The sequence below is a fragment of the Bos grunniens genome, chromosome 8 (assembly GCF_055505025.1).
Source record: "Bos grunniens cultivar Pamir isolate PY7600 chromosome 8, Bosgru_T2T1.0, whole genome shotgun sequence".
Classification (NCBI taxonomy): Eukaryota; Metazoa; Chordata; class Mammalia; order Artiodactyla; family Bovidae; genus Bos; species Bos grunniens.
Window position 1 is genome coordinate 60,506,113 of NC_141172.1, and position 20,412 is coordinate 60,526,524.

Consider the following 20,412-nt stretch of genomic DNA (forward strand, 5'->3'; position numbering starts at 1 on the left):
ACACCCCCACTAAGACTGGGAACAAGGCAAGGATGCCTACTCTCACCACTTTTATACAACATCTTACTGGATATGCACTGAGTACATTCAGACAAAAATAACAGGCATTTAGATTGGAAAGAAAAGTAAAATTATCTATATATAAGATATGATCTTATATATTAAAAATCTTGAATTCACAAAACTACTAGAACTAATAAGTTCGGCAAGGTCATAAAATAGGATTCATATATAAAACTATATTTCTGTTCATGAGCAATGAACAGTCCAAAAAAGAATAAAAAATTTCACTCATAATAGCATCAAAAAGAATAAAATATAAGATATAAATGAATGGAGAGACCATTTCATGCTCATGGATCTGAATATCATTAAGATGGCAATTCTCTCAAATTAGTATATAGATTCAGTGCAATCCCTATCAACTCTAGCTGCCTTTTTTTTTTTGGACAAATTGTCAAACCAATTCTAAAATTTTTATGGAAATAGAAATAACCCAGAATAACCAAAACAATCTTCAAAAGGAAGCATGAATTTGGAAAATTCACACTTTCTGATTTCAGAAATTTCTACGGAGCCATAGTAATCAAGGCAAGGTGGTACTGGCATAGGATAGAAATCTAACATAAGGGAACAAAATTGAGAGTCCAGAAATCAATCCTTATGTTTATGATCAGCTGATTTTCAGCAAAGGTGCTAAGGTAATTCAGTGGTTCAGGAAAAGATAGTCTGTTCAACAAATGATATGAGCAACCAGATACCCACATGCAAAGAGATGAATTTAGACCATTATCTCACATCACAGAAATGAATTCAAAATGGATTTCAACCTGAACATAAGAGCTGAAACTATATAACTCTTAGAAGAAAACATGTGAGTGAATTTTCATATAACACCAAACTGATTTTAAAAATTGATAAAATGGACTTCATTAAAGTTAAAAAGCTTTGTACATCAAATGACACTAAGAAAGTGAAAAGAAATATTACAGAATGGGATAGCATATTTGTAGATCACATTTACTAAAGGATTTGTATCCAGAATGTATAAAGAACACTTCCAGCTCACTTATATGTATTACAAATAACCCACTTTAAAAATAGGTGAGATATTTACATAGACATTTCACCAAGGGCAATATACAAATGATTAATAAGCACCTGAATAGATGTATGACGTCATTAGTCTTAAAGGAAATTCAAATTAAAACCGAAATAAGATACCACTTCATATTCAATAAGATAGCTTTAACAAAAAAGACAGCAACAAATACTGGCAAGAATATAAAGAAACCAGAATCTCACATATTGCTTGTAGGAAAATAAAATGATACAGCCATTTTAGAAAACAGTTTGGCAGCTTCTTAAAATGTTAAACACAAGAGTTGCCATATGATCTAGCAATTCCACTTCTAGGTATCTACCCAAGAGAAATGAATACATATGTTTGCACAAAGAATGCTTATAATAGTATTATTCATAATAGCAGAAGAAAATAGAACCAGTTCAAATACTTATAAACTGATAAAATGATGAACAACATGTGATGATATATTTATACAGTAGAATACTATGTGATAATGAACAAAGTACTGTTAGGTGCTACAATGTCAAAGAACCCCAGAAAAGTTAAGTGAAAAAGCTAAACCAGAAGACAATTTACTGTATGATTCTATTTATATACAGTGTCAACAACAGGCAGATCTGTAGAGATAGGAAATAGTACTGGTTGCCTGTGGCTGGGAGTCGGAAAGGGAGTAACTGCTAATGGGGAAGAGGGACTTTTAAAGTGATGAAAATGTTCTAAAATTGGGTTATATTGATTACACAATTTGGTAAATTTACTAAAAAATAAATCACTTAATTGTACACTTAAAATGAATTGAGTTTTATGGTATGAAATTATACCATGATAAAACTGTTTAAAACAGTCTGTTAATTAACTAGACATAGAAGGAAATCCATTAAAAGTATGCACTAAAAACCTATAGTACATTTTGAAATGGTGAAATTTTAGAAGTTTTCTCTCTAAAATCAGGAAGGAGAACATACTTGCTATTACTATTACTGTTCACTATTGTTTTAGTGTGGAGGGAGGCAGGGTCCTAGTTGGTGCAGTAAAATAAATAAGGATTGTAATATATAAGGATTGGAAAAGAAAAAAATGAAACAGCATTCACAGATGATATGATTGTCTATATCAGGGGCTGGCAAACTTTCTATAAAGGACTGTGGAATAAATATTTTAGATTTTGTGTGTTCTACTGGGGCTTCGCAGGTGGCGCTGGTGGTAAAGAACCTGCCTGCCAATGCAGAAGACTTAAGAGATGCAGGTTCGACCCCTGGGTTGGGAAGATCCTCTGGAGGAGGAAATGGCAACCCACTGCAGTATTCTTGCCTGGAGAATCCCATGGACAGAGCAGCCTGGTGGACTACAGCCCATGAGGTCACAAAGAGTCAGACAAGTGAAGTGACTTAGCATGCACACACGTTCTATTGTCTCTGAGCAGTCATAGATAATACATGAATGAGTATGGCTGTGTTCCAACAAACTTTGTATATAGAAACAGGCAATGAGAACTTCCCTGGTGGTACAGTGGATAACAATCTGCCTGCCATTGTAGGGGACATGAGTTCAACCCCTGGTCCAGGAAGATTCCACATGCCACAGAGCAACTAAGCCTATGCACCACACTACTGAGCCCAAGTGCCAGAACTACTGAAGCCCATGCGCCTACTCCCTGTGCTCTGCAACAATAAAAGCCACCACAATGAGAAGCCCCTGCTCGCTGCAGCTAGAGAAAGCCCATGTGCAGCAGTGAAGACCCCTAATAAAATATAATAAATTAATAAAAAAAAAAACAGTAATCCAGATTTTGCCCATAGGCCTCAGTTTTTAGACACGTGGACTAGATAGAAAACCCTGGAAATTCTACTGACAAATTATTAGAATCAGAGTTAACTACAATTGTTGATATAAGGTCAAAATATAAAAATCAATAGTGTTCCTATACATAACTTTAAATAATTAAAAATTTTTAAGTACATAATTTTAATAATTAAAAATATTAGCTGGGGACTTCCCTGATGGTCCAGTGGTTAAGACTCCGTGCTTCCAGTGTAAGGGGCATAGTAGGTTCAATCCCTGGTCGGGGAACTAAGATCCTGTATGCCATGTAGTATGGCCAAATTAAATAAATAAAATACTCTTAAAAATTTTAGTTGGTACACAGGAATAAATTACAGCAGAAGATTTATATAACCATTATGGAGAAAACTAAAATTTTATTTAAGTTATTATAAGACCTGAATAGAGTCTGTGAATGAGAAGATTCCTCTAAAATACAAACAAATTTTAAATGAAGGGTATAAACTTGTAAGATGGGGAAACAGGAAAGAAAGCAATGACAATAAAATTTTAAAATCTGGAAAGCAGGAGGATGAGTGGCAACCATCTTAGCAACTTACTTAATAATAAGTACAAGAAAGTTGAATCCTAAACTAGCAGTGGAAAACATTAAGAACTTAAGACAGTTTATACAAAATCCTCAAAAATCACAAGAACTGGCAACTCTGGGTACTGTGTAGTAGAAAGGGTAGCTAAAATAAGGATTTAAATGAAAGATATTTAAGGATTTATATCTCTTCCCTTAATCCATACTGCTGGATGATTTACCTCCTCTATGTCAGCAGAAATCTTAAATCTTATTCTCTAAAGAGGGTAAAATAGAAATCTCTCTATATTAAAGGATGCCAGACACAGTTGAAGGCTTTGAGTACCTGACCAAAATCAGGGGGACTAAATGACCATATGCACACTGAATACTGAATTCAGATATCCTGAGAGTTCTTTCAGCTATTGAACTAAAGATACTGACATCAGAAGTTCCTCAAAAAATGGCTTCCTTTTTTGAAGCCTGCCCTTGCACTTAGAGTTCCCAGTCACTTTTTTTAGTTCCCCACTCTTAACTATGAGCAGATAGTCCAAAGATAATCAGACATTTGACAGACGTGTCTTAATAGAAAGACCTAAACAAACGGGGAGATATTTTGGAAAAAGTAGAGACTACATAAGGAGAAGATGACTTAAATTTTAGAAAAACTCTCAGATAAGAAAAGACATTGCATGCTTGAAGTGCTGCATGCTGACTGAAGGATGCAACAAGGGGAGAGAAACAGGAGACTTAAAGTATTGGTATTGATACTTCTTAACATGGGTGGTGAGTTACAGATGTTCACTTTTCTCTAAACTCTACAAGTACTTTATGTACTTTTCTGTAAGGATGATACATTTCACAGTTTTAAAAATAAAAAGGAAATAAAATGGGGAATAAAAAATATTAGGCAAGGAATAAAAATGTATCCAAAAGATCATGCAGATTTGAAATAAAGCCAAATAGAACTTAAAGAAGTAAAAAAAAAAAAAAAAAGTACTGTTGAAATTTATAAAAACAAGTAGCAGAAACAGTTTATACAACAGATTAATATAGATACTGAAAAATTACCCAGAAGGCAATATATGGAGATGAGGAGATAGCAAACATGAAAGAGCAGTTATGAGACAAGAGTCTCATGGGAATGTTTCAAGTATCTATTTAGAACTCCAAAAGAATTTAGAAATAGGTGAGAGGCAACATTGGAATAATGACAGAAAATCCTCCAGAATATATGAACAATTTGAATCTTAAGATTTAGAAAGTCAAACGAATCTCAGTGAAGATCAATAATAAGAAATCAACATTTCCAAACGTCAGAGTGAAACTGCAATACTCCAAAGACAAGGGAAGATTAGTCAAAGGAAAAAAAAAATATCCAAAGTAACAATTCAACTGATAACAGACTTTAAAATAACAACAATGGAAGCCAGAACTCAATGAAATATTATCCTATTTAGAAAGAAATAACTATCAACCCTTATAGGCTCAGCTGAACCTTTAATCAAAAAGAGTGAAATAAAGATTTTTCAGAGCAATAAAAAGAGTTTTCCTCAACCAAGTTTTACTTAATATACATGAGAAAGAAAGAATAATCTTTTTTAAAAAAGTTAAAGAGATGGAAGAAGGAATGGGGAGCAAAAATTTTTCATCTGTATAAGTCTGAGTATACATTGAGTGTAAATTCTAGTTGGAAGGGCAAAAATAGGACTATCACTGAATGTTTATGATAACTAGGTTTTGTTGGTTTGATTTCTTCTGTAGGTGTACAGAAGACGGATGTCCACATAAGAAATTCTTTCACACACGTTTTCTTATGCGGATGAGATTAACACCAGATTGTTCCAAAATGTTGATCTCAACGTCCTCTGGATATCTCTTGATTTTGCATGATCTTGACTTAACCAAGTCTTTAGAAGTAGGCAGCTATCCCATTTTGAGGGCAAGAAGAACAACATCAAGTTCAGGTAAGCTTTCCTTTTTTGATTAAAAGAAAGAGTTTTCTAAATAATCTCAGATGTGGAGATGGTATATGTTTCTATTTTGAGAATGATAACAGGAAGAAGGGAAGAAAATTAAAAGACATTCTTTGGAAAGTTCAGTGAGAGCTTTTTTCCCAAAGAAGTATAATGATCTACATGTATCTTTGATGTAGTATTAGTTTGTACCTCACAAATTATCTAGGAAGAATAACTTCAAACTCTAAAAAAAAATATTTTAGCCCTCTGCTAGCCAGAAAATTTTCATCAGTGTTTGTAAATCATCATTATCTCAAATACTAGTGATAGCCCAAAGTACTGTCAATCTTTTTAAGTCTTTCTGATAAATTGGCATTTAAAATCAGCTTCAAATGGTTGGAATCTTTCTCTGTGCATGTGGCCACTTTTGAGGATCTTTGGGAATGCATAGGCCTCATTGTATTGCAGTTGCCTAATTTCATTGCTGAAAGTAGAAATTTAAGTTTTACCAGCTTATTTGCAAGCAAGAGATTCATTAACATGTAAGTGCAGTCCTTTTAATTTCAGAATTTGTTAGGTTAAACATTAATAATCAACTTAAGCTTAGTGAGAAGTAGTGATTTAGGAGATCTAGTTGGCATGTTTTGCTTAAAAACCAAGAAGGTTTTCTGTCTTTTAAAGGTAATTCTGATACTTAATACCATCAAAAGAAATTAGATTAATAAGAAGTCCCCACAGATGTGTGGGGCTACAAGAAAAGTGTGACATAGAGACTGCTGTTTGGAGTAGTACATCAGACTCCCCTATCTGATATTCATTTTATTTTCTCAGATTTCAATATTATGTTTGTATTGCATTTCAAAGATAGTATTCACATAATTTCAATAAGCATGATAGAAGTTGTTGCTATGCTTTAAGGAAGATCTGTTCGTGTTCTCAGTAATGGGCCTGTTGTTTGGATGCTATTCTAACATAAAACAACAGACTGAGCAGCTCAGGTTTCATTCATGCTGAATTTTCTTATTCCATTTCACTACAGAAATAATGGGGAACCTAAGATGTTGGAGAAGGAAATGGCAACCCACTCCAGTATTCTTGCCTGGAAAATCCCATGGATGGAGGAGCCTGGTAGGCTATAGTCCATGGGGTCGCGAAAAGTCAGACATGACTGAGCAACTTCACTTTCACTTTTCAAGATGTTCCTGTGTTTATTTGGTTTTTCATTTTTATTTCACTTAAGTCATTGGTGTAAAGAATTTTAGAAAGCGACTAAGCCTTGGAATGGATAGGACATTCCAAAGAAACATCTTGCCCACCTCAATCTTAGTTATTTATAGACCACTTTTAGGTGGGTATGTAGTTGCCATGCTTCAGATGAACTTTAAAAATATGATTCAAGTAGATTATTTAAAAGTTGAGACACTACCAGAATTCACTGTTGGAATGTTTTGTATTTTCAAGATCTTACCACTTTGTCGAGTTCGTCTGGTCCTAGAGTTTCTGGTTCACCTTGTCATCACAGTGATTCTAATTCATCTTCTGAGAAACACATGTCACGCACCTCACAAAGAGAAGGTAGGTTAGAAGTTGGATTTAATAATCTTGTATATAGATGCTAAAATAGCTTTCTTTGGTTTGATTTTAATCTTTAAAAATAAAAGCCAATAGAGATGAGGTTTTTCCTTGCCCCTCAATAATCATTTTCAAAAAGCTAACCAGGGAATTCCCTGGTGGTTCAATGGTTAAGACTCTGCACTTCCACTGCAGGGGGCACAGGTTTCATCCCTCGTCAAGGAACTAAGATCCCATATGTCCCTCATTGTGGCCAAAAAACAAACAAAACCCCACAAAGCTAACCAGAGTCTCTAGGTTGAATATCATGGGCTTAAATTTTTTTTGGAATTTGAATTTTGGTTTTACTTCCTGGATTTAAGTTTGGTCCTGTTTGGAGAGAGAATAGTTGGGAAATACAGACTCCAATTAAGATTGTAACAGAAATTAAATGAGAGAGTGCATCATGAAAAATGCTGGGCTGGATGAATCACAAGCTGGAATCAAGATTGCTGGGAGAAATATCAACAGCTTCAGATAATGCAGATGATACCACCCTGATGGCAGAAATTGAAGAGGAACTAAAGAGCCTCTTGAGGAAGGTGAAAGAGGAGAGTGAAAAAACTGGCTTAAAACTCAACATTCAGAAAACGAAGATCATGGCATTTGATCTCATCACTTTACAGCAAATAGATGGGAAAAAATGGAAACAGTGGCAGATTTTATTTTCTTGGGCTCCAAAATCACTGCAGATGGTGACTGCAGCCATGAAATTGGAAGACGCTTGCTCCTTAGAATAAAAGCTGACAAACCTAGATAGCATATTAAAAAGCAGAGACATTACTTTTCCAATAAAGGTCCATATAGTCAAAGCTATGGTTTTTCCAGTAGTGATGTACAGATCTACAGTGATGTGAGTAGGACCATAAAGAAGATTGAGCACCAAAGAATATGCTTTTGAACTGTGGTGCTCGAGAAGACTCGAGTCCCTTGGACAGCAAGGAGATGAAACCAGTCAATCTTAAAGGAAATCAAGCCCAAATAGTCACTGGAAGGACTGATGCCTGAAGATGAAGCTCCAGTACTTTGGCCACCTGATGGGACAAGCCGACTCACTGGAAAATACCCTGATGCTGGGAAAGATTGAGGGCAGGAGGACAAGGGGGTGAAAGAGGATTAGATGGATGGACAGCATCATTGACTCCATGGACATGAGTTTGAACAAACTCTGGGAGAGAGTAAAGGACAGGGAAGCCTGGTCCGCTGCAGTCCCTGGGGTTGCAAAGAGTTGGACACGACTTAGCAACTGAGTAACAACAATGGATCTGATAGTGCTATATAATATATAATATAAAGGGATGATTTATCAGGTGCTTGTGAAAGTCGCCTGGTTCCAGCCCGGTAGGCTTTTTGCTCTGCTGTTTCCTTACCTCAACAATGCCTGGCAGCCTCACAGGGGTTGTGGGATAAAGTGAGATACAATGTGGCCCCACTTAGCTTTTGCCAGTTTTTTCCCAGCCAGTCTGGTAGAACTGTCTGGTTAATCTAGCCTATCTACCCCTCAATTGAAATGCTTTCTATCTAGCAAATTTCACTTACCATCCCTCTCCATACTAACCCACATTTGAGGTCTTTCAACACTTTTTATTTGTTCTCCTCTTGGTAGTCTGATGGCTAGATACAGGTTTTGTTTTTGTTTTGGTAGTTTTGGGTCACCTTTTGGAGATATCTTGTACCTAGAAATTTAGAGGAGAGACCTTACATTAGACTTCTAATTAAGGTTTTTCCTGGGTGGCCTTACCTGGTAAATGCCTATTTAATTACTTGATTACTTTTTATGGCTACTTCCAAGAATGGTTTGAGAGTCTTTCCTAACCTAACCTATTGACTATCCATCATCCGGTCCTCTGGATATTAAAGACTATGCTGTCTCCTTTTAAGGTTAAATATTCTCCTCTTAGAGATTTATGCCTGGATATGTAATATTTCTCCTGTGGATTTTTAGGGATGTAGCACAAATAAAAGTAGAGTAACTGATCCAAGTGTAATTAGAGAGGCCCTTGACCCTCCAGTCTTGCTGCCCCATCTCCACTCTGACCCTGTATGGTTCCTCCCTTTAGCCAGCTCTTAAGCAACCTCCAAGGAGCAGAGACTCAAAAACCACTGCTTACCTATTCAGAATGAGTTTCTTTTCTGCTTTGGTTATAGATTTTCAAAATTAATTCTTGAAATAGGATTTTTTTCCCTGAAATTGTTGTTAAAGTTTAATCACATGGGAAATTACTTATATATAATTTGGTTGTAACTGCAGTTTAGAACATAACAGGTTTTTGTCAGTGCAGTAATCTAAAGGGAAGCTTTTAAAAGAAGAGACCACATCAAAGTGAGAAATAATTCACAAAGGGTCTGACAGAGGCAGTTCATTATTTTTAAATTAACTCCTCGGAGAAGGCAATGGCACCCCACTCCAGTACTCTTGCCTGGAAAATCCCATGGACGGAGGAACCTGGTAGGCTGCAGTCCATGGGGTCGCTAAGAGTCAGACACGACTGAGTGACTTCACTTTTATCTTTCACTTTCATACATTGGAGAAGGAAATGGCAACCCACTCCAGTGTTCTTGCCTGGAGAATCCCAGGGACGGGGGAGCCTGGTGGGCTGCCGTCTACAGGGTTGCACAGAGTTGGACACAACTGAAGCGACTTAGCAGCAGCATAGGCACAGAATTTTTGAAATATTTCTCTTGGTATTAAATTTCGAAGTTGCTTCCTTACAATGTTTATGAAAGTGATTTTCCACATACTCAGGGACATGACATACTCCCATTTGTAACAATGGCTCACTACAGCAGTCACTTTCATCAGTGGCTAGGTAGAAAGAAATGATGGCCATAGCAGAGTACCAGGAATATGTACAGTTGGCAGTATCTCCCACCCCTTGTCTTGACATGTCTCTGTGTGAGTTGTCCTCTCTTACCTCCAAAATTATAGGTCAACTTATTGTTTATGGTACTATCCTAGGGGCTGTAAGTCCTGCTCCTTACATACATCTTTAATCTACATTAAGGCAGTCGTCATGGCTTCCAAGTATTTCTCTGGACTAGAGAGCACCAGGTCTTCTGAGATGAGAATTGTTATCTTTTACTTTTCCAGACTCCTTTCATACCACATAACTTTTGATTCTTATATAGCTTTCTGAGATGCAGATTCAAATCAAAAGGACTCCTAGTCAGCTTTACTGCCGTGTGTGTGTGTGTGTTAGTCTCTCAGTCATGTCCGACTCTTTGCAACCCCATGGACTGTAGCCCACCAGGCTCCTTTGTCCGTGGGATTCTTCAGGCAAGAATACTGGAGTGGGTTGCCATTTTCATGCCATTACTGCCTTAGCCATAGATTACTGTTGATTCCTGCTGCAGGAACTTGGATTCTTTAGTTACTGTCATACCCTTTCCCCTACACCCACCTCCAGAAACATAGCCCATACACTGAAGGGCACCTCAGTGTATTTACATGTGGTAGCATAAAGGGCAGATGAAGAAATAAGGAAGCCCCGATGGGGTGGCTGCCAGAAATCAAAGCTTTGATGAGCTGCCTTAGTCTTTTAATAATACGAATTCCACATCCTAATATTCTTATATCTCAGGAATTTCACCACGAAATAGTCTTGAAGTCTTAACCCCTGAAGTTCCTGGTGAGAGAGACCGTGGAAACTGCATCACTTCCTTACAGCTGCACCCAAAAGGCTGGGCCACTCTTCTTCGGTGCTCAAGCAACACTGATGATCAGGAGGTACGGGGCAGCACCACTGCACCTTCAGCGGGGCTGACTGAACAAACTGCCATTGCCATGTGTGCTCATGGTGTCTTAATCCCTTCAAAATCCTTCTTCCTCCTCTCTGGCCTGGGTTTGGCAAGTGGGAGATACTTTAAACCAGTCATCAGCTCAGATTAAGCCCAGTTTAATTCTTGCCTCCTTCATCTCATTGTAAAAAACCTCTTACATAGTAAACCCAGGACTGAGCTAAGCTGACTAAATGGGAGGTTTTGCTAAGTCAATGGAGTATTACGAGTTTCTCTTTTTACAATGCAGGGGGCCAGGGTTTAATCCCTGGTCAGGGAACTAGACCCTACATGCCACAACTAATATCCTGCATACTGTAACTGAGACCCAGCACAGACAAAATACAAACAAAAAAAACAAAGCTTTGGGAAAGGAAGGGATTGAACTGATAACTAGGGGGAAAGGGGTTGTATGACCTTAGGATCCTCCTTACTCTGGAAAGCTAGTGTCTTCCAAGAATCTCACTAGCTTCAGAAGCCACAGCTAACAGGAGAGAAGAGTCTTCGAAGTGTGTAGGAGAGGTAGTGTAGGGCTTAGATATCTTAACCCTAAAATATCAAGATTGTTGTTACTGTCAGGGGAATTATTACTTTAGAAGTCACAGTAACCTTGGGGAATAAAATGCTTCAAAGTGTCACAGTACAGCAATAACCTTGATATGAATGTAGATAAGACAGTGTGGGGCCTACAGATTTTGTTAATTGGGAGAGGGGTAGCATTCATCTGGATGTTTTCTTGCAGCAGGGATGTAGCTGTGGCATTCTGTTGAGCCTTTGGGGGAAAGAAAGATTATCTGTAGCACTGTTCGGGGCTCTATAACTTTGTTTTTGAATTAATTTTAGTTGAAGTGTAGTTGCTGTACTGCATTTTATAAGTTACAGCTGACTACAGTTATTCACAATTTTTAAAGATGATACTCCATTTATGAGGCTCTGTAACTTTGACTTCGCTCTCTTCTCTCCCTCTAGTGGACTTGTGTCTATGAATTCCAAGAAGGAGCACCCGTGAGACCAGTCGCACCTCGCTGTTCTCTACGCCTAACTCATTACATTGAAGAAGCCAATGTAGGCAGGGGTTATATCAAAGAACTTTGCTTCAGCCCTGATGGGCGAATGATTTCGTCCCCACATGGATATGGGATTCGCTTGTTGGGGTTTGACAAACAGTGCAGTGAACTTATTGACTGTTTGCCCAAAGAAGCCAGTCCCCTGCGGGTGATCCGTTCTCTGTACTCTCACAATGATGTGGTACTGACGACAAAGTTCTCTCCAACACATTGTCAGATCGCCTCTGGGTGCCTTAGTGGACGGGTTTCTTTGTATCAGCCAAAGTTTTAGGCACAATTTAACGTCAAATAAGGAACTCTACTGGTGTTCGACTTCTATATACTTCAATTTAGGTGAAGTATTTTCTTTTTAGATCTTAAAAGTTTGGGTCAAGATCCTGGTTCTTATGGGTCCACAAACATACCTGTGACCTGAGTACTTGATCATCCAGCATCACGAGGCATCGCCAAGTTAGACTCCTTTTGCAGCATTCCTCCACTCCTGCTGACCCGTGCCACTACACTCCAGCTCTGTTGGTAGCTTTGTCAGGTCTCTTTCTTTTAATTCTCTTTCTGTTTTTGATTTTGGTGTGAATTTTGTGGACATTTGGCAGGAGTTTTGGTTGGATTAGGAGAAACTCGTGATGCTAGTATTGAATAAAACCCGGAAGTCTGATGTTGGCATACTGGTTGCTGAAAAGAAATTTCATCTTCACTTATCAGTATTCTTGGCCTTTTAAAGTTGCTGTTAGTTTCTCTATAATGAGCACAGATGATGGCATTATCCTTACAACTGTTACAGTCTTGCAGCAAAATGTCTTTTAGGTTTCCTGTCAAAATTATGTTTTTCACCGTGAGAGTAATTTTGTTGTGAAATTCTAGAAAAAACATTATCACCTCTCTTTGTAATTTACTGTATTTGTATGAATTTTTAAGTCTACAGCATATGTCCTTAGTTGATATTTTGTTCCTGTCAATAGCATTAGAAAGGAAAAGAGAGGAAGGAATGGGCTTGGGTCATTTCTATTGTATGAAGAGGATTTATTTATTAAATTAGTATACTGTCTGTCTGGCCACAGAGTGATGAGAACAATGTAGCTTAGATTTTCTGTGTCCTCCACCACATTATTTGAATCACAGAGTGACAGGTGGAGGGAAAATTGAGAGTAAATAGAGTTGTGTTTTTCTCATTTTCCTTGAGTTCAACTCTTCCTGTTAATGAAGAGAGAACTTCCATTTGTTTTCAAGCTGTTGTCATGACTGTGGCAGTCAGTGACTTGGTTGTCAAGACCTTTTGTTGTGTCTTGTTATGGAACATAGCAAGTAAAAAGCATCATGCAGGGGCCAGGCATAAGGCTGACTACTCTGCTGATGCAGGCAGCTTTTTTCTAGTCTTCTCTGCTTTGAATGGGATTATCTTTAGAGGAGATTTTGCCAGAGGTTAGAGTAATTTGAGCCACATGCTGGTTTTTTCCCTCTTAGAACATATTCTCTTAGGCCAGTGGTTCTCAAACATTTAGGGTGCATTATAATCATTGATGTGAAAGTCGCTCAGTCGTGTCCAACTCTTTGTGACCCCAATGGACTACTTCATGGAATTCTCCAGGCCAGAATACTGGAGTGGGTAGCCTTTCCCTTCTCCAATAATCATTGAGGAGCTTGTGAAAAATAGAGAAATCTGACCCTCACCTTAGGAGGTTCTGATTCAGCCTGGGAGAGGACAGGAATCTGTATTTTTAACAGTAACCCCAAATAATTTATATTCAGATGGTTCCTAGATCACAGCTTGAAACATTACTACCTTAAACATCAGTAAATATTTCTGTACCCATCCGGTGCTTACCACAACTCCCAGAAGGTGTTTTGATAGTTTAAAAAATAAGCAAATGAAAGCAATTTTAGAGGTCTTAAAATGGATGCAATCTCATTATTTGATGAATGTAGAAGTTAAGTGACTTAGCTAAGGTCATCCTGCAAAATTAGTGGCAGAGCCAGGACCTGAATTCAGGTCTCTCCATTCCTTGCTCAGGGCAATTTCTACTGTATTATGCTGGCTGTTAAAGATTTATAAACACTTTTTTTTTGTCTTTAAGTTGTATTACTATGGATACCCTTAAACTGGCCAATAGATTGAAAAAGAAAGGTATGAGAATATTGATGCTGAGAATTCCAGCGATAAGGAGAAACTTTTAAATCTTATAGAAATATTTACGCAACCCAAATGCATGAATAAAAATAACATTTTTTGTAGAATCTACCAGACAGCCATTTACACACATAGAGGTTACATCTCACTTAGATAATGTTGGCTCTAGGACAAATTTTAAAAATTACATCTTTTTTTTTACCATGGTTGTTAAAATAAAAATTGTAAATTTTTTTAGTCATCATAAAAAGTACACACTGAAAAACAAGTTTGCCATAAACTTTTTAAAAAATACATGTTTAAAAGAAAGTTTTGGAGACAAAAATACCTAATGCTGATAGTAAAAATAAGCTACTAAGTACAATGGTTATAAGAAATTTCTATATATTGCATCTCCTTTGGAGAGCACTCCATGTTAGATGCTGGGCCCAAATGTTGCCCAACTCTAAATTTCAGTACATGATTCTTAAACCACTCTATCATATGTCAAATAATGTACATACTTTACTGCTAACCTTCACAAAAACTGCAAGGTAGGTGATGTGAGCACCAATTTACTGTGGAGGAAATGGGAGACTCAGGTTAGGTGATGTGCCCTGAGCACAGAGCTGACATGTACTGAATTTCAAACCCAGTGTCTTAGTTCCTAGCCTGTGCTTACTACCCAACCATTTTACCCTTTAGTTTGTAAAGGATGGTAAACTGGCCTATTAATTTACCTATTTAACACCCTCTGGAACTCTTATTAACAGAGCTGGCTTATTTTCTTTACTATGCAAAAGAACATTTACAAGATTGACAGTTTCCATTAGAATTAGTGCCATAAACTGCAGGGTGTACATACAGTCCATACCTAACTAAAAACCCTCAAGTAGGATAAATAACTATAAAGAAAAATGGAGGATTAATAGCCTTGTACAGAGTCACACAGATAAGAATGAAAAATTAATAGCCAGCAAACTCAGTAAAATTTTTGTCTTCTCTGAGGTATAGAAGGAAGTGAAGTCACTCAGCCGTGTCCGACTCTTTGCGACCCCATGGACTATAGCCTACCAGGTTCCTCCATCCATGGGGTTTTCCAGGCAAGAGTACTAGAGTGGGTTGCCACTTCCTTCTCCAGGGGATCTTCCTGACCCAGGAATCAAACCCGGATCTTCCACATTGCAGGCAGATGCTTTACCTTCTGAGCCACCAGGGAAGCCCCCTCTGAGGTATGATCATGATCAAAAAGTCATCAGGTAATATTAAGAAATTAAAAGGCATCAGGAATGCTATACTATTAATATTGGGGGATATTACACTTAAAATTTTGAGGTCCCATTTCACTTACAGTATAAAGTCTAATCTGGTGTTTTTAACTCAAAATTTTTAGTCATTTTTATTCATAACTGGTAAATTGTATTATAATTGATAAGTATAATTGTTGGTAAGTATAGTATAAATTATACTTGTTTTTAAAAGCTTTCTGCAGAGTAGTATATTTATGGCAAAGCTATGTTGAATGACTTTAAGAACATCAACTCCACAGTAGTTCTTTATTTTCAATTGTGAAAATGAAATGGCTGATGCAGAAGAGACCTGTATTTTAATCTTTTGAAAATGTCTGTGGTCTTTTTTTCTCAGAAGCCCAAAAAGCATGTGTATTTTGTTGTTTCTCCTTGTTACATCCCTGAAGAGAGGCTATACCAAAAACTTGAGGAAAACAAGCATGGAAAAGGTTAATCATCTGTTTCCCACTTCTGTATCTAGAACCAGGATCACATCACATTATTGTTAAAGCTGTTTTCTAGAAAGTGCAATATAGGAAAAACACTCAGAGAATCTTTTGGGAGCCTAGTGTTTCCCATATTAGAATATATGGTGTTGGCATCCGTAAGGATCTGTTAAGCTTGTGTTTAACAGGATAAATAGTTTGATAACTTACTGATGACAATCATCCCCATTTAATGACCAGCAGTCACTGAGAGCTATGAAAACTCACTCAGTAACACCATGTGGGTTATGAAGAAAGCATATATATTAATTTTGGGATAAATAATGCATATCTCTTTAAGTGCCAAAATTTAAAACCTGTAATTATTTTTGATGCAAGTCTTTCAGATATGTCAGTATACCTTACCTGCCTTCTTAAACAGCATGCACAGTATAATTCACTTTTTCATGATGAAAAGTAAGTGATATTCATGTGTTATTACAAATATCTAAAGAGCTCTGATGTATGTAAAATACTTCATAAATTGTAAAGGGCTATAACAAATTGATATTATTATAAAGTGATTCCCTTAGCCCCAAGGTATATATAATCATTTGCCTCAGATTGCTGGTGTGTTTTTTTTTTTTAATTTAAAAAATTTTATGTCTGCTAAGCAGTCTGTTTTGCTTATATAGTGGTTTCTTACTACACTTATCAATACACCTGCTTCTAACAGGCTCCCCACTTCCTTCTAATATGCTGTGTTCATCTGTTATGAGCTGGGAGGTGAGATAACCAAGTCTGCTTAGTGTTTAAAGAGCTGGATGTGCTCTGGGTGCACAATCTATGAGAGTTTTTTTGGTTGCTCACCACCTTCCTGACAGTTTCACAACAACCTTCTGAAGTTCCCAGTTAAAGCCCAGGCTAGTGATTTTCTTCAGTTGCCACTAAGTAAAATACTACAAAAGCTAAGGATGCTGCTATATTAAGGAAAGCAATGTACCAAAGTACAGGGAAGGAAAAACAAAGGCTCTGTATTTGCACAGGGGTCTTTCATGCTTTGAAGAAAAAAGAAGAGTGCAGAGTGAAAAAATAAAAATCCAGGTAGACTTAAGAGTATTCTTGATGCCATTAAATTTTGTCGATAACTATTAAAATATATGGTTATCACATTGTACAGATAGTTTAATCTCAGTGCAAAATGAGATTGTACGAAATTTATAACCTAAACACAATTCTGAAGAATTTCTCACATTCAAATGATATGAAATTATTATCAAAAGCAAAGTCTTAAATTTACTTGTGTGCTGCTTTAGTTGTAAATGAAATTAGTGATGGAAAAATGGATTTTATTAATGGATTTTATCCAAAGTTCCAAGGAATATATCTCCCATGCACATACCCTCCTCTATGTATGTGTATATAAATGTCACTATAGATGAAAATGCCAGAGATAATAAAATACCTTTTAAAGTTTAAATCTGGTCCAAAATACTTAAAAAAGAATTTTCAGCTTTCCTGAGTTTTTTCCCTTATATAGATTTCAGTTTTTACATTAAAGGTTGAATATTTGAATTTTCTTTTAAATTTCACTGCATCTTCTATTTCTTGACTGTGCTTTCTGACTTTCAGGAAATTTAGATTGTCCCAGATAATATGCCAAACACCAGAAAGTTTTCTCACTAGATTCTTACACCAAAGTGTAAGCTCCTTGAGGGCAGGGACTTTTATTCCCAGTGCCCAGCAGGATCAATCAAATAAATTGAATGTTGGATGAATCAAATTCACCGTATGTGGTCTCAAGTTCCCATGAGGCCAGAATTTTGATGTGTAAATTATTCAGTACTACAGAAGTCCATCATTTATTATAATGAACAGACTATTCATTGGAGTAAGGTTTTTTCCTGACAGTAGGACAGAAAAACCAAGCATTTCTCATTGTTCTCGAAAATTGCAAGATTCAGTTTTTCATTCAACAAACATGTGACTCCCTACTAGATGCCTAGTCTAGTACTAGAGCTCAAGGGACAAAGATAACTCAAGTTTTGGTATTCCATAACTGCAGGTGACACAGACTTAGACCCAGGACTGGCTTCATGGGTGTGTGACCTGTGCAGTCACAAGGGCCCTTTACTAAGAAAAGCCTCAAGCTTAGTTTATTGCTCTGCTGAAGCAATCTTGACATTCTTAATTTTTTTAACACGGGGCCTGCATTTTTATTTTGCACTGGGCTCACAAATTATGTAGCTGGTCCTGCTTGGATAGTATCATTTTGACCTAGTGAAAACAATAAGCATTAGAGTACCTTTTATCTACCTTCTAGTAAAGATATTCACATTCATTGAAAACTAGCCATAAAATAATTTAGTAACTTCTCAAATCTAAAATTGAAACAAAACTTCCTTCTTCCCACGTTATTAATAGGTTTTTACCTTTTCTGAGTTTTCAAATGGATGGTAGAATTACAGGTGAACTTATCTACATACCTACATACAATTTTAAGGTTTTTAATGTTTTATTAATATATGCATTGAGTAGTTTAAGTCTACCTCATAATGTGCTTTAAAAAAATAATGCTACTTTGAAACATCTTTTGACACACCTTTTGGGTGTCTTTTAACCTATTTAAAAGATAGCAAACTTGGATTTAGTATTAGTTTGAAAACTTTTGTTTACATTTTGTTCGTTTTTAGACCAGAATCAACCATAAGGCTATGACAGAGGCAGTGGTGTTTCTTGTTAGTGGTATTCTAAACTTTTTTGATCATGTAACTCCTAACAGAAAAAGTTGAGAGAAAACACTTTAAATTTTGGTTATTTATAAATTATACACATAGTATACTCATCTATTATATACATCATAAAACATGTATAAAGGAAACTTTAGAAGGATCAGTTCAGTTCAGTTGCTCAGTCGTGTCCGACTCTCTGTGACCCCATGAACCGCAGCACGCCAGGCCTCCCTATCCATCACCAACTACCGGAGTCCACCCAAACCCATGTCAATTGAGTTGGTGATGCCATCCGGCCATCTCCTCCTCTGTCGTCCCCTTCTCCTCCTGCCCCCAATCCTTCCCAGCATTAGGATCTTTTCCAATGAGTCAACTCTTCGCGTGAGGTGGCCAAAGTACTGGAGTTTCAGCTTCAAAAAAATCAAAGTTCTACATTACCTCCTGCACGTTTATGTTCACCTTGTCTTTCCACTGCTATGTGCACACTGCACTTTGTGAAGGCTGCTATTGTAAAACACAGAACTGGCATTTTACACTGAAAACACATTTATTAAGATCTGAACCATTCACATCTGTTCACTAAAGTTCTGGCCATTTACAAGTTTATTCAATATGAATGTGTATATGCTATGCTAAGTCACTTCAATCGTGTCCGACTCTGTGCGACCCCATAGACGGCAGCCCACCAGGCTCCCCCGTCCCTGGGATTCTCCAGGCAAGAACACTGGAGTGGGCTGCCATTTCCTTCTCCAATGCATGAAAGTGAAAAGTGAAAGTGAAGTCGCTCAGTCGTGTCTGACTCTTAGCGACCCCATGGATTGCAGCCTAACAGGCTCCTCCGTCCATGGGATTTTCCAAGCAAGAGTACTAGAGTGGGGTGCCATTGCCTTCTCCGATATGAATGTGTGTCATTTCATAAATGATTTATTCAGTGAAAATTATTCATACCAATAGGAAGCATAGTTGATAATTTTTTGTCAAGCTGTATACAGTGATCAGTTCTCATACAAATTTAGAACATGTTTTTCACACTGCTCCCTAGAATGACATCTTGTATTATTTAATAGTGTGAGTGACCATTTTGCCATGCTATTTTAAATTTACATGCTAAATTTAATTTACCCCTACATGGGATGCTAACTTTTGGTAAGTCATTGAAAAGGAAAATAGAGTGAATCTCTTTCAGTTCAGATTATTTGGAGAAATTAATCATTCTTTAGATAATTTAACCATAGCATTAATGATCACTATTTCAATTATTCCTGAAATATGACTGACATAGATTACTTATAGTTTATTTAAATAGAAGAGATTTGGCATTCACTAATACTAAAGAACTATTTATATTCATTTCCTATTACTGATATAACAAATTTCCAAAAACTTAACGGTTAAGAAATTTCCTTCTAGGCCCTTCCCTTCCGGCAGAGAACATGAAAAGTGGTGCAGGCATTAGTATCACCAGGAGGGCTTGTTAAAAGATTGCTAGGCTGACACCCAGGGATGTTGACTTCACAGTTCTGGGGTGGGAGCCCCTATTTTGTGTTTCTAGCCAGTTCCCCGTTGATGCTGAAGATCTGGGGACCACAGTTTGAGAACCAGGGATATAGAAAATGTAGTTCAGGTTTAGTTTTTTCATGGATGACAGTTCCATGAATCTCTGAAGATAAAGCCAGTTTGGAGAATATCTTAACTTTGGAGGTTGAGAGAGGGATAACCATGCTTCCCGTCAGCTACAGCTATACTTGGTCCTCTCACCAAGTGCTAGAGCTAAGACGTCCCTATTTTCAAATGGTATTTACGTTACTGAGCAGTTAATTATGCTAAGATCATCTTATCTTCTCAGGAACAGACTTGGTGCTGTGTGGCTTATCTTCTAACTACATGAGAGGAGGCACTACAGAAACACAGGGAGCTCCAAACAGCTTACAGCAGCTGCGGACAGGATAACAGTTGAGAACAGGGGTAGCAGCTCTAACCAGAGTACAGACCACTCAGAACAGCTTTTAAACCCT

At 37.2% G+C, this 20,412-nt stretch overlaps 1 protein-coding gene and 1 long non-coding RNA gene across 5 annotated transcripts in view; one reads left to right on the plus strand and one right to left on the minus strand.

Annotated features, from left to right (window-relative positions):
- The window catches only part of LOC147367191 (uncharacterized), a 28,468-nt gene extending 21,486 nt beyond the window's left edge, over positions 1–6,982 (minus strand). Inside the window, exon 1 of the long non-coding RNA XR_015169920.1 lies at positions 6,861–6,982. This is a non-coding gene — a long non-coding RNA (uncharacterized LOC147367191). The remainder of the gene's footprint in view (positions 1–6,860) is intronic.
- DCAF10 (DDB1 and CUL4 associated factor 10) overlaps positions 1–17,145 on the plus strand; it is a 56,193-nt gene extending 39,048 nt beyond the window's left edge. For 3 of the 4 annotated variants that reach the window (XR_015169907.1, XM_086415941.1, XM_086415943.1), the window contains 4 exons: positions 5,199–5,401; positions 6,854–6,967; positions 10,585–10,730; positions 11,750–17,145. Coding sequence is in view for 3 of the 4 variants with exons in the window: in XM_086415941.1 (XP_086272067.1) it covers positions 5,199–5,401; positions 6,854–6,967; positions 10,585–10,730; positions 11,750–12,118 (832 nt within the window). In the remaining variant the exon portion in view is untranslated. The remainder of the gene's footprint in view (positions 1–5,198; positions 5,402–6,853; positions 6,968–10,584; positions 10,731–11,749) is intronic. The other variant, XM_086415942.1, reaches the window with a different exon arrangement.
- Positions 17,146–20,412: the final 3,267 nt, after the last annotated feature.